Source organism: Lucilia cuprina, chromosome 6 (genome assembly GCF_022045245.1).
Source record: "Lucilia cuprina isolate Lc7/37 chromosome 6, ASM2204524v1, whole genome shotgun sequence".
Taxonomy (NCBI): domain Eukaryota; kingdom Metazoa; phylum Arthropoda; class Insecta; order Diptera; family Calliphoridae; genus Lucilia; species Lucilia cuprina.
Window position 1 is genome coordinate 59,890,354 of NC_060954.1, and position 21,215 is coordinate 59,911,568.

At 30.5% G+C, this 21,215-nt stretch overlaps 1 protein-coding gene across 30 annotated transcripts in view; it reads right to left on the bottom strand.

Annotated features, from left to right (window-relative positions):
- Positions 1 to 799: 799 nt before the first annotated feature.
- LOC111691266 (sorbin and SH3 domain-containing protein 1) overlaps positions 800 to 21,215 on the bottom strand; it is a 76,884-nt gene continuing 56,468 nt past the window's right edge. For 25 of the 30 annotated variants that reach the window (XM_046954524.1, XM_046954506.1, XM_046954505.1 and 22 more), the window contains 8 exons: positions 20,763 to 20,815; positions 20,506 to 20,684; positions 14,054 to 14,119; positions 3,738 to 4,071; positions 3,562 to 3,676; positions 1,604 to 1,828; positions 1,317 to 1,534; positions 800 to 1,212 (listed from right to left, as the gene is read on the bottom strand). In XM_046954524.1, coding sequence (XP_046810480.1) covers positions 1,044 to 1,212; positions 1,317 to 1,534; positions 1,604 to 1,828; positions 3,562 to 3,676; positions 3,738 to 4,071; positions 14,054 to 14,119; positions 20,506 to 20,684; positions 20,763 to 20,815 — 1,359 coding nt within the window. In that variant the 3' untranslated portion in view covers positions 800 to 1,043. The other 5 variants (XM_046954511.1, XM_046954518.1, XM_023435089.2 and 2 more) reach the window with 4 other exon arrangements.

Here is a 21,215-nt window from a genome sequence, read left to right on the forward strand (position 1 = left end):
ATATATTTTCCAAAAAAAGAAAAACTCATAATTTAACATTGTTTACATTTTGCTATTTGACACCTGTTGCCATAACACAGTGCTGCCATACTTACAGCTTAGAAAAAGGAATCGTAAAATAGCTCCAAAATTAAAAAAAACGTCTTTACTTTTGTTCTGTTTCATTTTTTATTGTTTTATTACAATTTGCAACATTTGTGTGGTTTTATTTTAAATCGTTTTACAATAAATGTTAGATTTTTTTATATGCAAGAATGAAATAATAATAAACTTAAACTGCATTGTTAATATTTTCTTTTCTTTTTTTTCTTGTTTAATGTTTAACATTTAAAATATAAAATCTGTGGTTATTAATAACAAATTTAACAATGTTTTTTTAAGTTTAATTTTTGTTTTTAATATTAACCGTTTATATGTATATAATCAAATTAAATTTTGCAGAAAATTAATATGAATATTATTGATGAATAAATAAGATTTGGTACACTTAGACCACAACAGTAGAACCTCATTAATAAATATAAAACTTAATTAAAATAAGAAATTAAAACAAAAAATTAAAATAAAAGAAATTACACAAATAACTTTGTGTTAATTTTTTTAAATAAAAATAAATGAAATTAAAACACATTTGGGATTTAGCTTTGACTAGTTAAAAATAAAAGAACAAAATAACTAAAAAAACATAAAATTATTAAAAAATAGGTGCAAAAAAATAAAAATTAGCGAACAAAAATTGGTGCCTTATATCAAACTTGGTATACAAATTCTGGGTGCAACAAACTATTGTTAATTAATGTACTATTGCGTTTTTTTCAATTAATTTTAATTATTTTTTTTGTTGATTTAAACAATAAATAAATTAATATTAAAATTATGATTAATAAGTGTTTAACAACATTGGTATAATATCTCAAATTTTTAACAACAATTTATAGTTTTTTTGTGTTTGTTTTCTTTTGTGTTTTTTTCAACTGCTATCAAATTTCGAGTTAATATTCAGCTAAATTTACGCTATTATACTCTTGAAGAGTGTGGCTTATTCAAACTCTTTCAACATAGTTGCCGGGAAATGTGCCAAAACAACCGGTACGCTGAGAGGTACCAACATACCAGCCATCATCACATTTTTCCAAAACATGCACTATATCGCCCTCTTGCAGTTCCAATTCATCGGAATTTTGTGGACGGTATTTGTATAAAGCACGGTATCTAGAATACAGATTAGAATCATAAGTCAGGTTTAAAAATTTTTTGAAATTTGAATTTTTTTTAAATTATCTAGTAATAAAGAAAGTCCAATTTAAAATACTTACACCAAAGGTTCTGAACTAGTATCAACATGTAATATATCAGTTTTGTGGGCATTACGTGTTTCTCTTAATATGGCATTTGGTGGCTGATTACCATTGCGGGTCAGTGTATTAAATTCATTATTAATATTTGTGCGCAAAGCATCTAACGAGGGACGTGCCGTTTGTGGAACTGTTGTAGTTCTTGCCGCTATATCTTCAGCACCAATATCAGTAAGTACCTGTTTTGTTAATAATAGAAATTATTAATTTAAAATGAAATTTATTTCAAAACTATATTCTGTAATTACCTCTACATATGAGACAGGGAATATGCCTTTACGATTGGCAATTCTACCCTCAAACCAATTGTCATCGACTCGACGGGTTAGCGACACTAATTCACCTTTATTTAGTGATAGTTCTACACCAGATTGGGCCTGAAAGTTATATTTGGCTCTAGCTTGACCTTCGGAGGGTTTACGATAAACAGGGGCTTGAGATTGTACAGGATATACAGTTTCCTTGTTGATTATCTGAAAATATAAATTGGATTATGTATAAAAAATTATTTTTTAATTAAATTATTGTATTTTTTTATATTAATTTAGTTAATTAAAAATTTTAATGAATTTCCTTAAAAAAACGCTTCAAATCTTTATTCCCTTTATATGGCATCTCATTTTTGCTAACATTTCTTATTTCCTTCCGTTAACCCTTTTATTTTTAATGTTTGAGTGGCAACACTTTCGTTTTGTTGTCAAACATTGTTGATAGATGTCAGTATTTAGGCGCTTAAATTGCAATAAATTTGTGTTCTATTAGTTTTCTCTATAAAATTGTGAAATTTTCATTAAATAATAAGAAAAATCTTACAAAAAGTGTTTAAATTATTAGTTTATAAAATAAATATTACTAATTCAATGTTATATAAGCTGAATGTAAAGAAATACAAGTAAAAATTGCTTTAAAAGTTCAATGTGGAATGTTGTGCCAACATTTATTGCAAGTGCAGTGGAAAAATGTTAATTTGTTAAATATTTATTATAAATAAAGCAATTTTAAGTTGTTTTTAATGAGAAATGGAAAAATGAAATAAATGAAGGTTCCAAATGCAAAAAAAATTATTGAAAATCTCAAAAGAAAATAAGAGAAGGTGCTACGTTTGTAGGTTCATATGTATGTTTGTTTTAATGTATGTATGCAAGTGTGTATTTTTCTTCTTCTTATCGAGTGCATAAATGATAGAAAGTGAAAAAAGAAGAAGGAAAAAAGTATGTAAATAAATCAAAATCTTATTAGAAAAATGTAAAGTGTTAATTTCTTTATTTATAAAATAAAAAAAAAAATTTGACGATTAATTATGATAAATTGATTTGAGAAAGTAAAAGAAAAGAGAAGCTTGAAAAAATTATAAAAATATCAGAAAAAAAGAAAATTTGTCAAGATATAATTAATTTTGTTTAGTTAATAAATAAAACTATTATTATTATTATTATTTGCAATAATAAAGTGATAAATTGTCAACTAAAAGAGAAATAAAAAATTTTATCTAGGTCATGGAGAAACAATTTCTAAGCGGATTAAATTAAAAAGTGGAATTGAAAGGTAAGTGTCATTCTTCTTCTTATACATATTTCTATAATTTAATAAATATTAACAATTACAAATATAATTGATATTTTCCACAAATCTTCCCTATTGATACGGTTTGTTTTGTTTGGTAATATAAAAAGGTTAAAGCAATCCAGGTTTTCACCAAGACCCGGAAATAGACTTCGCATAATTATTAATATTTAGATTATATAGAAATCGTCCTAACATTGTTTACAAGTTTTATATAGTAAAATATGACAGACATTGGCTCATATTTGACAGTAGGTCCCTTAAATGAATTGCTTTTAGAAAATGTCTTAAACAATTATAGTCGACTTAAAATATAAGTTTAACGATGAACATCTTTAAGAAACACAATCCAAATGGCCCAAATTCCGTGGTTTAATTGACCCTACTTTCCATATAAATCTTATAACAGAAAAATAGTCAGTAGTTACTTAAAAATTATGGTATTAAGACAAAATTCTTTAAAAAGGATTGTTCGAAGAAATTTATTATTTTTACAAATTGTTTATGATTCGGTATGTAATTGACTTTAGCCCCGTTAAAGGCCCGATAGCGAATATTCACCCTGGTTTTCACATAACATGATGTTACAATTCACTTTGATCTTTATAGATCTTTGCAAACCCTTCACTTTTTTTCCACTTACCTCTACATAATTAGCTGGGAATAAACCGATCATGGCATTATGTTCGCCCTCATACCAATTCTTATCAATGGCACGTTTTATATAAATAATATCGCCCTTTTTAAAGCTCAGTTCTCTGTAAAGAAATTTCATTATTAATCCTTAAAAAAAAACATAGATCATCATTAGTTACTCACTTGGAATTCTGTGCTTGGAAATTATATAAAGCCCTAGCAATGGACTTTATTTGATTAGCTGCTTTTGGCGCCAAATCCGCTGGGAAATCATCATAACGATTTAGAGGTATGGGCGATTTTTGTGATGGTGTAAAATTATCCGTATGACGACGTGAATTCATATCTTGTAATTCTTGTAGATATTTACGACGTCTCTCCTCTTGATATAATTTTTGCATTTGTTCCGCCTGACGTATGGCTAACTCTTCTTCCGACAAGGGATATTTGAATTCTTGACGTACGGGTGTTTTGAAATGTATATTTACGTCCGATTCATAATAACGATTGGGAGAAACTATTCGAGAGGAGAGAGAGAGAGGGAAAGAGAGTGAGATATGTAAAATGATAAGATTATTAATAACAAGAATAAAAAAATATTTTTACAAATAACTTGAAAATGAATCATTTATGGGTCTAACATTTTGTTTTGTTGTCTTTGTTGGGTTATATCGTTTACATTTGTTGCTAATGTGTTGTAGATATGTTGTTTTACTACTTAAATATTTATTCAATAACTCCCAGAAACATTCTTAAGTTATGACATTTGAAGTTTGTCTCTCATTATATGTGTTGGTATCTTTAGGTTTAATAAATAGTTAAATATTGTATAGTTAATGCTATATTGCTTATTTAAACTTAATCTTATCGTTGCTTTTAATGTGTAGAATTGTATATTGAATATATGTTTCATACATAAGACTTTTGAGTTAAACATTCAGCCGATATTTTCATTATACCCTACACCACTATAGTGGGAGGGGGTATTATACGTTTATGCTGATGTTTGTAACGATACAAAAATATTGGCCAATACCCATCTTAAAGTATACAGATCAGTTCAAAATCATTTTTTGAGACTTTGTTCAGAATCATTTTTTGAGACGAAGCCTATTGAAAATGGTTGAAATCGATCCATTATTTCACCTAACACCCATACAACCGTACCTCCCGATTTGGACTTTTTATGACATAATTGCGTCAAATAAACTATTATCTCTCTAAAAATTGGCCCAAAAAAAAAAAAATTATATAAGTATAAATGACACTGCAGATTTTGGTAATGATCGGCCCTTATTTGACCTTAGACCCCATACAAACCCCCCCTTCAGAAAATGTCTTAAACGTTTAAAATTGACTTGTAACCATTTTATCTAGCTGTTATTTAAAACTCTAGCTGTTATTTAAAACTCTATCCTTTTCTTAAATTTACCGAGGATCGGCCCATGTTTGACCTATACTTTTATATAAAGCCTGACTTAGTAAATTTTATTTTTTATCAATAAATTCCTTAAATATTTTGGAATTAAGGTAAAATTTAACATAAAAGTCTTATTATTGAAAAATAAAAATTTTAAAAATATACTCATGGAGTAGAGTCTTATATATTCGGCCATGCCCAACTATACTTTCCTACTTGTTTTTAGTTACATTCTGATTAAACATATATGTGTTAAAATGGACCATTTTGACCCTTCTATTCCTTATAAGGGCTAATAATTCTCAGTGCAGTAATTAAACTGAATCAAAATTTTGCAAATATCTGAAAGCTCTATATACGATTCAATAAATCCTATATATTGTAGATTATGTTTCTATATTGTAGAATGCTTCCCTACTTCTCCTGTATCTTAATTTATAATACAGTTTAAAATTATTTTTAATCTTTGTCTTTCCTTTTAATTTTATTGCAATTAAAATCTTTTTTTTTTCTTTTTTTTCTATATATAATTTCTTCTTTAGCTTTAAAGTTTAAACACAATTTATACACACAAACCTCTAAAAACTACTTGACTCATTCAGTCAGTCAGTGAGACTGTCAGACTGTCAGTCATTCACTACCACAGAAAATGATCATTATTTAGTGTCTGCACTAATCTGTTCACTTAATTAGCCAATTGGAGTAAATAAACTTTAAAGTGAAAACAAAATAATAAAAAAAATAAACTGAAACTAAACTAAAGTTAAAGTTACTTTCTATTGTATTCGTTGCAATATTTAAACTAAAAATAACAACAAAAACAAACGAGTGCATATAAAATCTGCCAAGACAACACTTAAGATTTACTAATAAATAAAGTAACTTTGGCTGTTTCGCTCGCAGCTGATGACTCTTTTGGAAATTATAAATCGTTTAATTTTATATTTCTTTTTTTTTATAATGACGAGCTTCCGATAACAGTTTATTAACATTGAATAAATTATTGTATAAATTATTTGCTGATATTCATACGTATACATTCATATATAATTTATTCACATAAAATGCTCTGACCAGCCCAGCAGCAGCTAGCTTTTGATGAATGTCTGTCTGTCGGTCGGTCGTTCGAACTGAGTCTTTGTTCGATTGTTTTGTAAAGATCGGTGTGTCTTTCGGTTTGTTTGTATAAATATTTTTTCGGTGTTGATTAAAGTCACAACTTTATTTGATTCGATAGGCTTGTATACAAATATTTGTATTAATTAAAATCGATACAATATATAAATAAAAAAATCAAATTGTAGTAAATTATTAATGAATTGTAGGTATGATCGTCGGGCGTTTGTTTTTAAGCAAATTGTGGCCATAACAATGATCATTTATAATAATATTTTATTGAATTGATTGAAGACAAGTTAATTTAACGAGTCAGTTTTTTACAAAGGCTTAATCTAAAATAATTCTCTATAGAGTGCGATTTTGTTTTATAGATTCGTTTCAAAAAGAAAATCAATTAATTTAAAACATTTACCATAATTAGGCATGGAAAAAGAATAGTTTCAAGATCAAGTTATAATTTCATAATTAAAAGGAAATAATTAAGAAAATTCTATAATCACAAATAGATGAAGATTAATTTTGTTTAAAAGTATATCCATACTTTAATATAATAATATGCTTTAATATATCATAAAAATAAAACGAATAACTTCCAAAAGAATAACATTTATCACCACTTCAAAAGTAGCATTAAGTGAATTTGTTTACCTTCTGTGGAAGTGGTGTTTATTGACTTCTAAAGAAGGGAAAAGAATTCAATTTTGTTTAAAATTAAAGGTATATTTTTTGTACTGAATTTTTTAACTAAATCAATATTATTTTGGAATTGATTGATAAATGCATGTAATTTATTTATTTATGTTAGTATTATTTAAGTCAAATAAGTAGTATTCTATAATGCAACAATTTCACATCCTAATAACTTACAAAAAAATAACATCAAAATTACTTCCTAGGAATGACTTTAGATGTTGAGAATTTGGAATCAAATAAAAAAGAATATCTCTACTATGACAAGCCTGTGTTAAAAGCATCACTTATTAAGGTTTTTTCAGTACTTCATGGAGTAAATTCTACTTCTTTTTCGCTTCTTTGGAAGTTTTTTTTGGGAATAAGTTGAGCACTTTATTGTAACACTATTTCAAGATTTACCAATGTATGTCTATTCGTATATAAGACAGTAATAGAGATTATAATGTGATCAATAAGTTCATGAAAAATACTGAGAGAATTTAGTATTATTGTACTTTTTGACATCGGAAAGTATTTCCACCACATAATTAGTACTTTTTCTATGTTACAAACTATTGCTAAATAAATTGGCCACTAACTAGTCAGTATGTAAGTCCCTTAATGGTTCATAGACATCTTGACAGACTTCTATATAGAGTTGTTTTTAGACTATTCAATAAACTATTTTAAATAAACTATTTTAAAGTATAGTCTCTAAATAGTTAATAAACTATTCAACAGACCAGCCCATAGACTAAACTATTCAATAGACTAGTTTAGAATATTTATGGAGTAGTCCATAGACTGGACTACTCCATAGAATAGTTAATATACCAGTCCATTGATTAGACTAGTTCATGGACTATAGACTAGACAATAGTCTAGTCTATAGACTTATCATAGAATAATCAATAGATTCGTTCATAGAATAGTCAATAGACAAGTTTATAGAATAGTCCATAGACCAGTTCATAGACTACACAATATACTAGTCCTCAGACTTGTCAATGTATCAGTCAATAGACTAGTTCATGGAATATTTAATATACTAGACTAGTCTATAGAATAGTTCACATAATTGTCAATAGACTAGTCCATAGAATAGTCAATAGAATAGTCCATAGAATAGTCAATATACTAGTCTATAAAATGGAATATTTAATATACTAGACTAGTCTATAGAATAGTTCACATAATTGTCAATAGACTAGTCCATAGAATAGTCAATAAACTAGTCCATAGAATAGTCAATAGACTAGTCTATAAAATAGTCAATATACTAGTCCATAAAATTGTCAACAGACTAGACAATAGACTATTCTATAGACTATAGACTAGTCCAAAGATTTGTCAATGGAGTAGTTCAAAGAAATGTCAATAGACTATTCCATGGAATAGTTAATAGACTAGTCAATAGACTTGTTCATAGACTAGTTCATAGACTAAACAATAGACTATTCTAATGACTTTTCAATATACCGGTCAATAGACTAGTCCAAAGAATAGTCAATAGACTTGATCTTAGACTAAGCAATAAACTAATTCATAGACTAGTCCATAGAATAGTCTGTACTCTGGGCTATAGTTTTGTCCAAGGTTTAGTCAACAGACTAGTCAATAGACTAGTAAATACAATAGCCCAATGGTTATATTCTAGTCAACTGATCATAGAAATTTTATTAGTTAAAAGAAAAGTAAATAGGCTGGTCCATACAATAATCAATACTGTCAATAGAATAAACTAGTCCATATACTAGTCAAAAGACTAGGTCATAGACTAGCTATAGATCGATACTTCCTTGAAGAGAGTAGTACATAGTTTAGGACATAGACTAGTTTATAGATCAGTCTATATACTAGTCAACAGATTACTCCATAGAAAAGACAATAGTCTAATTCATACCCTACTTCATAGGACATAGACTGATCAATAGGTCCAAGAAATAGGGCAAAATATCTTGTTGAATAATACTTTAATTTCTTACATATTCATTTTAAAAACTTTACTCTACTTTTTCAAACTTTAAAAGATACAAATTTCAAGTTCAAGTTTACTTTCTTGTTTATTCCAAGATATCATTTACATTCTATTTCCTGACTAAAACTAAAGCTATTTGAGACAAGTTTAATATATTTCTACAATTTACATTTAAACCCACCCGTCTACTTTGGATTTTCCCTACTTTTTTTTTCTTTATTTTGAGCAAGTGTTACTTTTTTTTCATCTTATTTTTTTTTATTCGCATGATTAAACAGAAGAACTACTTTAAATACTCGTTTCTTAAGAAATCCAACTGACTGTTCACTGGCTTAGTACAGTAAGGCTATGCAAAATGGGATTTAAGAAAAAAATATGAAGAAGAAACAAAAAATATTCAAATCTAAAAATGTATTTTCCAAGCTGGTGTTGTATGCATGTTGCTGTTTGATTTACTGTACTTGTAACTACAACTTTAACCCATCCCTGACATAAATAGCATGCATGATTGGCTAAATTTCAAAATTCTAGTTCATGGCTAATAATTTTTATTTATTTATTTTTGTACTCGCATTTTTGGTGCGTTTTCTTTATGATTTTATTATTTTTTTTTTGAATTCACGTTTTAAACAAATTTCATTTTGTTACGACTAAATATTAGAGTTAGTTTCACTTTCACTGTCAGGTTACAAGTCATTTCTTTATGTTTTTTTTTTACTTTTTGTTTATTATTTTTTCATGTCTGTAATAACAAATCTTCACTTAAAGTATGTTTTCTTTTCATATATGTTTTCTGTTGTAAATATTGTGTAAACTACTTATGTAGTTATCATTAGTACTAAGTACGAGTCGACAAGGTTTATTTGATTTATTGTTTAGGTCTATTATTATGTGTTTTTAATTTTTATTTATTTTGTTTTGTAAAATGTATAAGTAAATATTTTTGTGGCATTTATTTTTACGTACTATTTAACTTCTCTATTTAACACAAAATGTATTTTTTTTGTAAATTGATAAAGTAACTATTTTTATTTATTTATTAGATAACAAGTATTTATTTATTAATATTTATTTTTCTGCACGCTATATTCTCATGTATGATGACAAAAACCTTTAATTTTACACGTTCGTTTTGCGCGGAAATTTTCTCTAAACTGACACTTCTTTTGTAAACGCCGTAATGTTGAAGTTTTCTGTTTAACAGATCAATCTAAACTAAACGATCTGGTAGAAAATATCTTGACTTTACACTGGCATATGATTGTTGTTTATTCATGAAATTTTCTGTGAGTTTTAGCTTGTGTTTTTTTTATTAAAATATCAATTAGATGTACATGGGTACTCTCTTTTTCTCTCTGGTGTAACTACCAGTTATAATCAGGGTTCGGATATAGAGACGTTTAAATTAGAAAATATGAAAAATGTTCAACGGAATACGAAATGTTCGTTGATGGTATAGAAATGCTTCGAAATCATACTATAGGTTGGGACTAAGCTTGCCTCTAATAGGTTAGTTACTTAGTTCAAAAGAGGGATGTATATACATTAAATATGAAGAAATGCACGTAGGTCTATATCGAGCCTGTTGTACGCTCCTCTTAAACAGTGCTTCAGGTGAGAATCGAACCACCTCCTAAGGTCTAAAAGGCTAGAACATTACTGAAGGCCTCCAGTAGGTAAGAAGTTAGTTTGTTGGCCAATGAAATTGGTAGAGAAGAGCTTAACAAGCGTAGAATTTCTTCGGATTTAATGTAATTAAGTACTAAAATATATGTAGTTACACTTACTCATTCAAAATATAACACAATCCAACATATTCATATTAGATTTTCGAGATATATGAAAATTATATTCGAGATTTTGTGTCAGAGTAAAGTTAAAGTTATATCAATTTAAACTCATTATATAATTTTTCCTCTTAGAGATCTCTTAACCTAAAGTTGAAATATAGTTCTTCGCTATAATTGTGATATTTTCGCCATAAATGCAAAAAAAAAAAAAATGCCAAAATCGCAAAATCAAGATTTATTGCATTATTTTCGCACTCTGTTTCCGATCTAAAAGATAAACAAACAAAACCAGCAGAAGACTCAGAGAGAAGCTTTCACAAAAGAAAACTATAAACACGAATCCAATAAATACGGAGAGTACGAAAAGAAAACGAAAAGATACAAGTTTGTAATAAATAAATCTTAACAGTGATGTCAATATTTCTTTAGTTTAAAAAGTTTCTTTGCAACTTAACACAATTTTATATAAATATAAAAATGAGCTGTCATATACATATGTACTTAAATCAATAATTTCTGATCGAAATAAAATTTAAAGCGTAAATGTAACAAATAGAATTAAAAAAGATCATGCATAAACTTTTGAATGTTTTTCAAATAAAGTTCTCAATTCTTTGGCGATCTATAGAGATCTTGAGAAAAGCTGATATATCAAAATTTAGATATTAATCATTCCTTTAATCACTCCTACTTGATTCGTATTGAAATGCCTTTCGAAATCAGTTTGGCAAATTTAAATTTTAATTCAACGATCGGTCACTAAACCTAGGTACGATCGTAATACCTAACACACTATCATTGAAACGAAATGGAATTACAGAATTGTGAATGAGCTGATTAGATTGTTTGGATCGATATTTTGAACACATGACATTAAGATTTGAGTAAGATTCGATAGGACCTACACTGATGGTAGAAAAATTGTTGCGACTAGAGTAAATTTTCTTCGATAAGCTTGTCCTACTGTATTCATTGGTTTTCAGGCGAGAGACATGCAAAAAATTAATCTTGAGACATCGACAGTTAATATATATCCGTAGCTAGTTTTACAGGCGTGATAAGGTTAAAATGAATCTGATCTACAAACACAGCACTACACTGATAGTCGAAAAACTGTTACGACTAGAGGGGATTTCTGTCGATAAGCTTGTTGTAGTGTTTTCAGGCGTTGAAATATCTAATAGTCTTACAAGCGTGATGATAAGGTCGAAATGAAGCCCTTAACAAAGTCTAACTTTTTGAGGCTCCAAGACTAGAGGGAATCCAAGATAAAGAAATACATAGATGAACGATTGCGCAATTAACGGATAGTCTTCGGAGTTCGTAAAAATATAAATATCTTTTTACGAACTCCTAAATAGCTAAATATCAAAATATGGTTGAATTTCACTAAAATGTACTTCTTGACCTTCTTGGTTCTTGTTACAAAGTCGTTAAGAATTATCATATTTACTGGACATTATATTGTTGACGCTTTTCAGATCAAGTGAATTTGATCACGAAAAAGCTTTCGCAGAAGTAGTTTAGATCACATCATTTTCTTTCGCGAAAAAGTACCTAGACTCTCTTTGTCCTTGTTAGATATTCATTAAGGGTCTGTTCCTCTAAATGCGAACGAATAAGTATTTTCTAGTTTTATATTGAAAACAAAAAATAAATTTGAAAAATTGTTACTGTTTTCAATATAAAATGAGAAAGAAATGTTCTCATTTTAATGAACAGGTAGTAAGAATTATCACATTTACTAGGCATTATATTGCTGATCGTAGGAGATCAGGACTCACATAAAAGCTGTTGTTAAAATAGTTTAGACAAATAAGAAACGTTACAACACATTTATTGAGACAGTCCCGCTTTACAAGAGCGCTAAGCTTTTGCTATTACTTGGACTGCCTTGAGTATATGTTATTAACGAATCTAATTGAATTTGTTTAAAGTGCCGAATGGCCTCTCTGAGACCATATGAGTAATAAGAAAAAAAACTAGGGAGGAATTTTAAGGTAATGACAGTTGGACATAATGCTAAATCTTACATTAATCGGTTCACTTGAAAGAGATAATTTCTTTTCTTTTTCTTTCACACTGCTCTTGGGGAGAAACCAGTGGCCTTTTACAGTTTATAAACAAAATTTTTAGGAAATTTAAGGTTTTGTTTTACTTTAGAACTGTGGGCCCTTTACATCTGACAAGTTTAAAATTATTAAAATACAACCATAACCGTTATTAGATGTGTGTCAAATCAAATCAACTTTAAAATCTTTTCACTTTTAATTAAAACTTTTTTTCAAATTAATTAAATTAACAATCCAAGCATTCATATGTCACACAATCTACTGAAATTATCTTATTTTCTTTTGATGTATAGCCTGCCACCCGTATAAACACTACTTTGTAAACCAATTTTATCAATCTCTAACTCACGCTTTCGTTCTCTCTGAAATAATTACTGTTTGTTTGTGTGTGTATATTTAACTAAATCAAATAAAATCTATAGTATATAGTAAATAATTAGCTAAATAAATGAAATTTTTTTCTAATTAATACGTGTACAACATACATGCATTTCTAGTTTGTTTCATCATTACTAATGGAAGCGCTGTCTTAATGGCATTTTGATTTGCCAAATAGGCTTGCCTTTCGCTGGGCTGTGGTGTATAGGGAAGATTACGCTGACCTGTTCTAATATCCACATCATACGTTGTATATTCTGGCACCAAAGCCGATGAACTACGTGATTTGTGTGGATCTCTATAGACCCAGAGTAATTTACCACAGTTGGTTATGTCACAATAAGCACTGTAGTTTTTATTGAATTCTAGTGAACGTGCGGGATGATGCAGATACTCGGGTCCCTTTTGAGTATAATTGGTATTAGTGTTGCCCAATCTTTGGGGAATACCATTAGTTGTAAGGGGTATAAGAGTTTCATCATTGACCTCTGTTTGTTGGTAAAGAGGTGTGTGTTTGTTTTGATACATTTTTTTTTCTTTTTGAAAATTTTTTAACAATATTTTTTTTTAATTATTTCTTTTTTTCTTTAGAATTTAATTAAGTTAGAATAATTTAACGTTGCGCTTTGTTTATTTTACAAGTTTGTTATTATTATGACTAAAGGTAACATAGTAACGCTTTCGTATGTTTACCTTGTTTAGCGCGACAACCATTTGAAGACGCCTTGCGCAGTTTAGTATGGCAAAAATACAGGTCAATGCTTGATTGACTCATTGATTAAGAACTACATATATTGATTTCAAGAGGTTTTGCTAAAGAAAACAACTAGCAATAACTAAGGCCTACCTACTTCTTGACCACGTTATCACTTACAAGTATTTAAAACAACTGTAACGAAAACATGTTATACAACATGAATGAGGTTTCCCGCTATTGAACTGTGTCACTTTGCATAAACAATTGCATACATGAGATCTTTCAAAACCAACTGTTGTTGGCCATTGAACTATATTTTATGAGTTCTTTGCAAGTTCTTTTGTTTAAATTATTTAATTAACAATGGACTCACCTGCTCCCTGTTCGAGTAACTCACCCTTGGGGGGTGGTGGAAGTTGTGGGGTCGGAAAATCATAATCTGTTTTATGCCAAAACAATTTTGAAATTTTTACCAATTGTGTGTTTTGAGTGTATATATATAAAAAAAGAATAAAAATTATGCATAAGTTTCTATAGCAATTGACAAATCTTAAATGCTAAATACTAAAGCTTTGGTCTAGTCGAGCAAACCATGAGTTCCCGAATGCCCTTCCCAACGTTAATATGTTTCGTTCAGATTGTTAGGATGATCAACTACTTAGTTAAGGAAACTTAAAGTAAAAAAGTATTAAATGAAAATGGTTAATTTAAGAAAAATAAACCTTGAAAAGTTACTGCATGTCCTCGCTTTGGAGTCAAGGGTGACCATTGTAATCTGGGTAATTGTTTTTTAGTTTCTGCTCCTTCGGGTACATAACGTGCTTTAGGTGTATGTATTTTAGGATCGAATTTTTGATTGGCGAATATATCTTTGTTTTGTTTATGATGAATACATTTGGTGGATTTAACCCTGGGGGTCGAATGACCACAGGAGTTTAGTTTCTTGGGTTTATGCTGATTATCAGCCATGACAATGCGATTGTGAGTTGGACTGGGATATCTGTGAGCGATCCAGTTGGCTGTTAAATATTGTGGTATATAATCCTTAAGGTCTCTTATATCCGGTGAAGATTGTGATAATTGACTTTGTATATCATTGACCTTTTGAGTTTCATAACGTAATTTTAAACGTTCCACAATACCACTACTGCTACTCAGACTTCTAGTAGGACTCTGAGATCTTTCCAGCTTAGTTGGCATATTTCCCAAAGTGGCAGTTTTACTGATTCTATCTATGTGTGGCATAAGCCGATTGGTTCTTGGTGTAGGCGATAACATTAAACGTTTACGTGCCCTTCGGGGTTCTGTCTCCTCTTTGATGGGTTTTAGTAATTTATTTTGTATTTCGAATTTATGAGTTATCCAGGAGACATCCGCATTGTTTAAGGCGTCTTTTGACTCTGATTTGTTGGTATTCATTTCAGGGTCGCTGCGCACCTTTCTCAGCTTACTTAGACCAAAAAAATGATTGGATTTCGTGTTTTCGTAACCCAAACTCTCGAATTTATCGCGTATTTTTTGTACTTCTCCCGTATTTACACGTTGCAAATAGGAAGAGCATTGTGATTGCGGCGATGTGCTGCGTGAACGGCAATATGTCTCCATAAATTCCATACTACTATACGGTGAATAGTCCTCGGAATGTTGATAAATTTCACTCATATCATCATGACTTTCATCTGGTGGTCTTTGTTGGGGCGAGAGCATGTGAAAATTTACACGAGAAGTGTTCTTTTCACCAAAAATGCCACTTAAATCCGTTAGGGAATTGCTCAATTCCTTATGTTGACTATAGCCTCTATACTGTTTTAAACGCATCTTTTCCTCTATTAATTTCATTACCTCATCCTCATCGGGTGAAGAATCCTCACGAGCACGATATATGGTTTTGGAGGGTGTTTCATATTTACGTTCTTCGAAATACTTAATTTTCTCTGAAATATCTTTGGCATTTTTGGTGGTTTGTGTGGTTTCAGTTTGATAAATTTCACTTGATGCTTCGTAATCCATTTTGGGGGCTGGCGGAATTTCAGGTGGTTCCTGACATTCTTCATTTCGTTCTTTTTGTTGTTCTTCACTTTTTTGTTCGGCCACAGCGTTATCGTGTTTTTTCAAGTTAATACTGGTTAAGGCATTTTTCTTTTTTAGTATTGAACCCAATAATTCGTCTCTAGTTATGGACGACTTACAACGTACTCTTAAAGCCTGTGAGGACGATGGCATAGTATTGTGCTCTACTGTAACCACAAATTTTTCATCATTTACTGTCGGCTGATTTTGATCGTATGAATATATTTCATTTATTTGCTGATTAATTTTTTGTATTTGATCATTTGGCAATGTACTAACTAATTGTTCACTGAAATGTGTCTCCCTAGTGGGAGAGGTAGAACTTTCCTTTAATCCCTCATTTTGAAATTTCTCTTCCAAACTTTGTGCCAAATCGGCTACAGTATTACGTCTCCAATATTTCATGTTGCAGCAGGGTTTATTTCTCTGATCGATATAGTCTTGTAAAAAATTAATACTTTCAAAATTTTCTCTTAGATCTTCTACAGACTTTTCGCGGGAATTCAAACCCAAATCATATTCTTTGCGCCACTTAACATCGTTGACATCTTTGGGCAAGAAAAGGAATTTTTGGGCTTGTTGTTCCTGTTTTAGTTTGCCCACCAAATAATTTAATTCCTTTTCAGCTCTTTCATGTAAACGTACCTGACGCCATTCCTCATAATCCAAGAGATCACTTTCTTTTCGTATGGGTTTAAAATTAGTTTTGGAAGTACATTTCTCTAATTGCCCTACACGTTCTAGAGTGCTATAGAAACGATTAAGTTCTGCAAAACGTTCAGAATTGTGTAAATAACGGCAAGTAGGACTATGGCGATCATTGGATGCTAAAGAAGTGGCACTATGAGCTAATTCATCGCATAAATAGAGACCACGCTGAGAACGATCTTCAGCACTGGATAAGCTACTAGCCCTAATGACTTTATTAGTTTGATTGGAACGGCAACTATCAATTTTACGTCTTGAAGGCGAGCGTACATTACGATTTAAATAGGGTGGCACCCGAACTTCTCTTGTGGGAGAAAATTCCTTTTCTTCTTTATTAACACTAGCTTCGGAGGCTTCAATATAACCAGAATCTCCTGTTAAAGTTTGATTACTTTCTACCGACTGCAAACGATTGCGATTGGGACTTAGACTTCTGGACTTATGACCTGTTAAGTTGGCAGAATAGCTTTGCATTGGTCTTTTAGGTGTTGCATAAGGCAATGAAGCCGATTGCTGCATATTAAAATCATTCCAAAAATCAGTTTTATCGCGCACCGTCGAAATGCAAGTATCGTAAGATTCCTCAAACGTTAGATTATGATTTATATCTTGTGATTTGTCACGTGGTTCCATGGCAGTGGCATCATATTTACGCTGACATACATAAGACATTTCTTGTATAGTTTCTTGGGCTTTGGATGGCTTTTTAACGGTGGTCGCTTTTTTGGATTTGGTTTTATCTTTTGTTAATTTTTTGCATATTTTGTTAGATGATTGTGACTTTGTAGGCGCCTTAACTGTAATAGTTTTTGGCGGTGCTATTGGAGGAGACTGACCTAAAGAAAATGTAGAATTACTGGCAGCCAAACTGACATTTGAATTGGCTTTGGCTAAGTATTTGCTAGATTGTGACTTAAGCATTTTTCGTTTTTTATCCATGTTGGAATCTTCCATAGGAGTGCGTATCCATTCGGTATAACCATAATGGCTAACTTCTGGTAAATAGTTAATATGGGCATCATGTAAATGAGCTTGACTACGACAACCGCTACAAAAACGAGGCACGGAATGACTACGAGACTGAACGGCACATGCCGCTAGAGTACGTACAGCTTTCTTAACATCCTGTGGAGATTTCAAAGCCGGATCTCGTAAAATATTTGTGCTAGCCTCAAAAGTATAACGAGATAAAGGCAAAGAGTTTTCCAATCTTTTCTTCTCCTCAGCAAAAGTACGTTCTTTGGATATAGATCTGCCAAAAGCCACGGGACTACGACTGGTATGGCGTGATGATACTAATTGCGTAGTTTTTCTTACAGGACTGATAGCACGAACATGGGTTTGTTTTCTTAAAACTGTAATTTTATCTTCTGCATGTTGAGGTAAAAGCGATGATACAGCCCCAGCTGATTTTGAACGACACAATGGTGCTTTACGTGAAGTTTTGCGTATGGTTATTGTACCATACTTGTTGGGTGCCCCTAAGGTGGGACTTTCTGGACGTTTAAAACATTTCTCATGCCTGGAAGAAGAACTACTTGGTATGGGAATACCTTTCGAAGGTTTTTTCACCATTGTTTTGGTATATAATGATTTACGATTTGGTGGTGTTGGTGGAGCAGACTTTTCCTTCTTCGATTCCACCGCTATAAATGAAGGTAGGGCTTTTGGAATTTCAGGAAACATGTTTAATTTTCTTGATGTGGTAAAGAAAAAAAATGTACTTGTTATCAGTACTATTTCATAGAGATTTCTGTGCATTTTCATAATTATTTTGCTGGTGGTTAAAATGAAATAGCTCAACGTTGGTGATTTACATATTTGTGTTGTTTAAGATAAGTGGTCATTTTTGTTTAACAAACATTAACATTACGACAATTATTGCTCTTCCAACTTAGGTGACGAAGTGTGTTTTTTAATTTTCCATTTACTTTTATAATATTGTTGGTTTTGTTTTTGTTTAAATACTTCTACAAGTTTACTTACCTTGCAAAAGCATTAAAGGGTTTTAGTCTGTTATTTTTACTTAATTATAGATCAACGATGGGTTAGTAAGTGATGTTTTTAAAGCTACAGTTTTACTAAATACAACTACATAACTCTCTTTCTCCACTATAATGTGAAAAAAACTATAGTAAACAGTCCTGGCTAGAGACTATAAAAAATAAACTACTGATTACACTATTGTCTTGAATGTAGATTATGGTTAGTCTGTAGTCTAGTCTATAGTCTAGTCTGTAGTCTAGTCTATAGTCTAGTCTATAGTTTAGTCTATATAAACTGGACCCTAGACTAGACTATAATCGAGACTATGGAGTGACGATAGTCTAGACTTTAGAAAGAATTTAGTTGCTTCTAAAACTGACTAGACTACACTGTATTCTCAACTATAGACTAGACAATATTCTCGACTATAGATTAGACTTTATTCTCGACTTTATCTTTTGGATTTAGTTGCGTCTATAAACTGGACTATAGACTAGACTATATTCTCGACTATAGACTAGACAATATTCTCGACAATAGACTAGACTATATTCTCGACTATAGTCTCGATTATAGACTAGGTAGACTACAGGTAGACTATAGTCTCAACTATAGATAGATTATAGTCTCGACTATATGTACACTATAGACTCGACTATAGTCTACTTCAGTCTCGACTATAGATAGACTATAGTCCCGACTATAGATAGACTATAGTCCCGACTATAGATAGACTATAGTTTTGCCTATGGACTAGATTATAATCTTGACTATCGACTGGAAAATAGTCTCAAAAACAGACAGGACTATTAGATATAGTTGCAACTATAAAGACTACAGTGTCGACTATTGACTAGACTGTAGATTGAACTTTAGTCTTGACTGGATTGTAGTCTCGATTATAGGATATAGTTTCAATTATAAACTCGACTATAGATTAGACTTTAGTCCCGATTATAGAGTAGACTTTTGTCTCAACTATGGAATACAATAGTCTCGACTATGGACTAGGCTATAGTCTCGCCATTGGATTAGAATATTGTCTCGACTATAGTGGCACTAAAAGATATAGTTGCCACTATAAAGTGGACTAGACAATAGTTGAGACTATAGACAGGACTTTAGTCTTGATACGACTGTAGTCTCGTTTATATACTGGACTATAGGATATAGTTGCGACTATAAACTGGACTGTAGATTTGCCTATATTCTTGACTATAGACTAGACTATAGTCTTGACTTTAGACTAAACTATAGTGTCTACTATGGACTAGACTATAGGCTCGACTATGGACTACACTATAGTCACGAATATAGACTAGACTTTAGACTCGACTGTGGACTACACTATAGACTAGACTATAGTCTCAACTATAGACTAGACTATAGCCTCAACTGTAGACTAGACTATAGTCTCCACTAAAGACTAGACTATATACTCAACTAAAGAATCGAAAATACAATCGACTAAGGGAGAAAATATAGTCTCGACTATCGACTGGACTAGTCTAGTGATTAGACTATAGTCGAGATTATGGACTGGACTTTTGTCTTGAGTTGACTTTAGTCTTGACTTGACTTAAGTCTTGACTGAACTATAGTCTTGACTATTATCTTGCATCTGGTATACAATCGAGACTAAAGACTAGATTATATTCTCGCACATACTATTGTCTCGACTTCAGACCCGGAAACTTGTCCTTACTATAGTCTCGACTATGAATAAAGTATTCAAAATTTTTTCGAACGAATATTCCAAAATTTTCAGAAATATTTTTGGTTTATGTTAAAGATTAATTGACATAAGATTTTACAAAACTTTACAGATTTTAAAGAAACTAAAGTGCTACTGTTAAAATTAGCAACAGTTGAAATTACTATTAAAATATCAATTGATTTCTACATAACGAAATTTCTAAAATACATGATAAATTTTTTACAGTGTAATTAATGTGTAATTGTTGAATTGTTTTAGTGTTGTGTTAGTGTAAATCCAAAAATCCCCAAATGAAAATAATAATAATTAAAAAAAATTAAAAAAATTAAAAAAATTCTACTAACCTTTCGACTTTTCGGGAGCTGGTTTGCGGAAGCCAAATAGTGGAGGTTCTCCACCGGCTTGTACGTTTTTGTACGCTTGCTTCTGTTCAACGGGACTCAATGGACTACTTTGGGGAAGTTCTTTTTTGCGGAAGACAAGATTTGAGTCACTGGTATAACCAGATTCTTTGGCCAATGCTCTAGAAAAATAAAATAACAAATTGTTTAAATTAATGCTAATGTTATTAAAGTAAAATAACAAAAATTATTCTAAATACCTTGATAGATTTCCTTCAGTGTAATGAGAAGAAAGCTTGGTCTGATCCAGTTGCTAAATATATTTAAAAAGTAATAACATTATTAGTTTAAGGTTTTTTACAATAATTATAAAATATTATAAGATAAAATGATATTAATTGATAAACTGATATTAAAGTTATAGGAAAACCGAAGACTTACTCGTAAAGCATCGTAATTATTCGATATTTTTATATAAAATTTACGAATATCGGAATGTTCCTTTAGCCACTTATGTTTGTAAGCAAGTTTTAAGTAAAAACAAATTAAACTAAATGTTTATAAATAGTTGACCTAAATTTCGATTTAACTCATATAGTTTTTAGGTAGTATTTTTTTAAAAAAGGGGATATTTCAAGTCTTAAGTACTTTATTGTATGAAATTATACATTTGCTTGTCAATTTTCTATAGAAAATTAAGTTTTATTAATAAA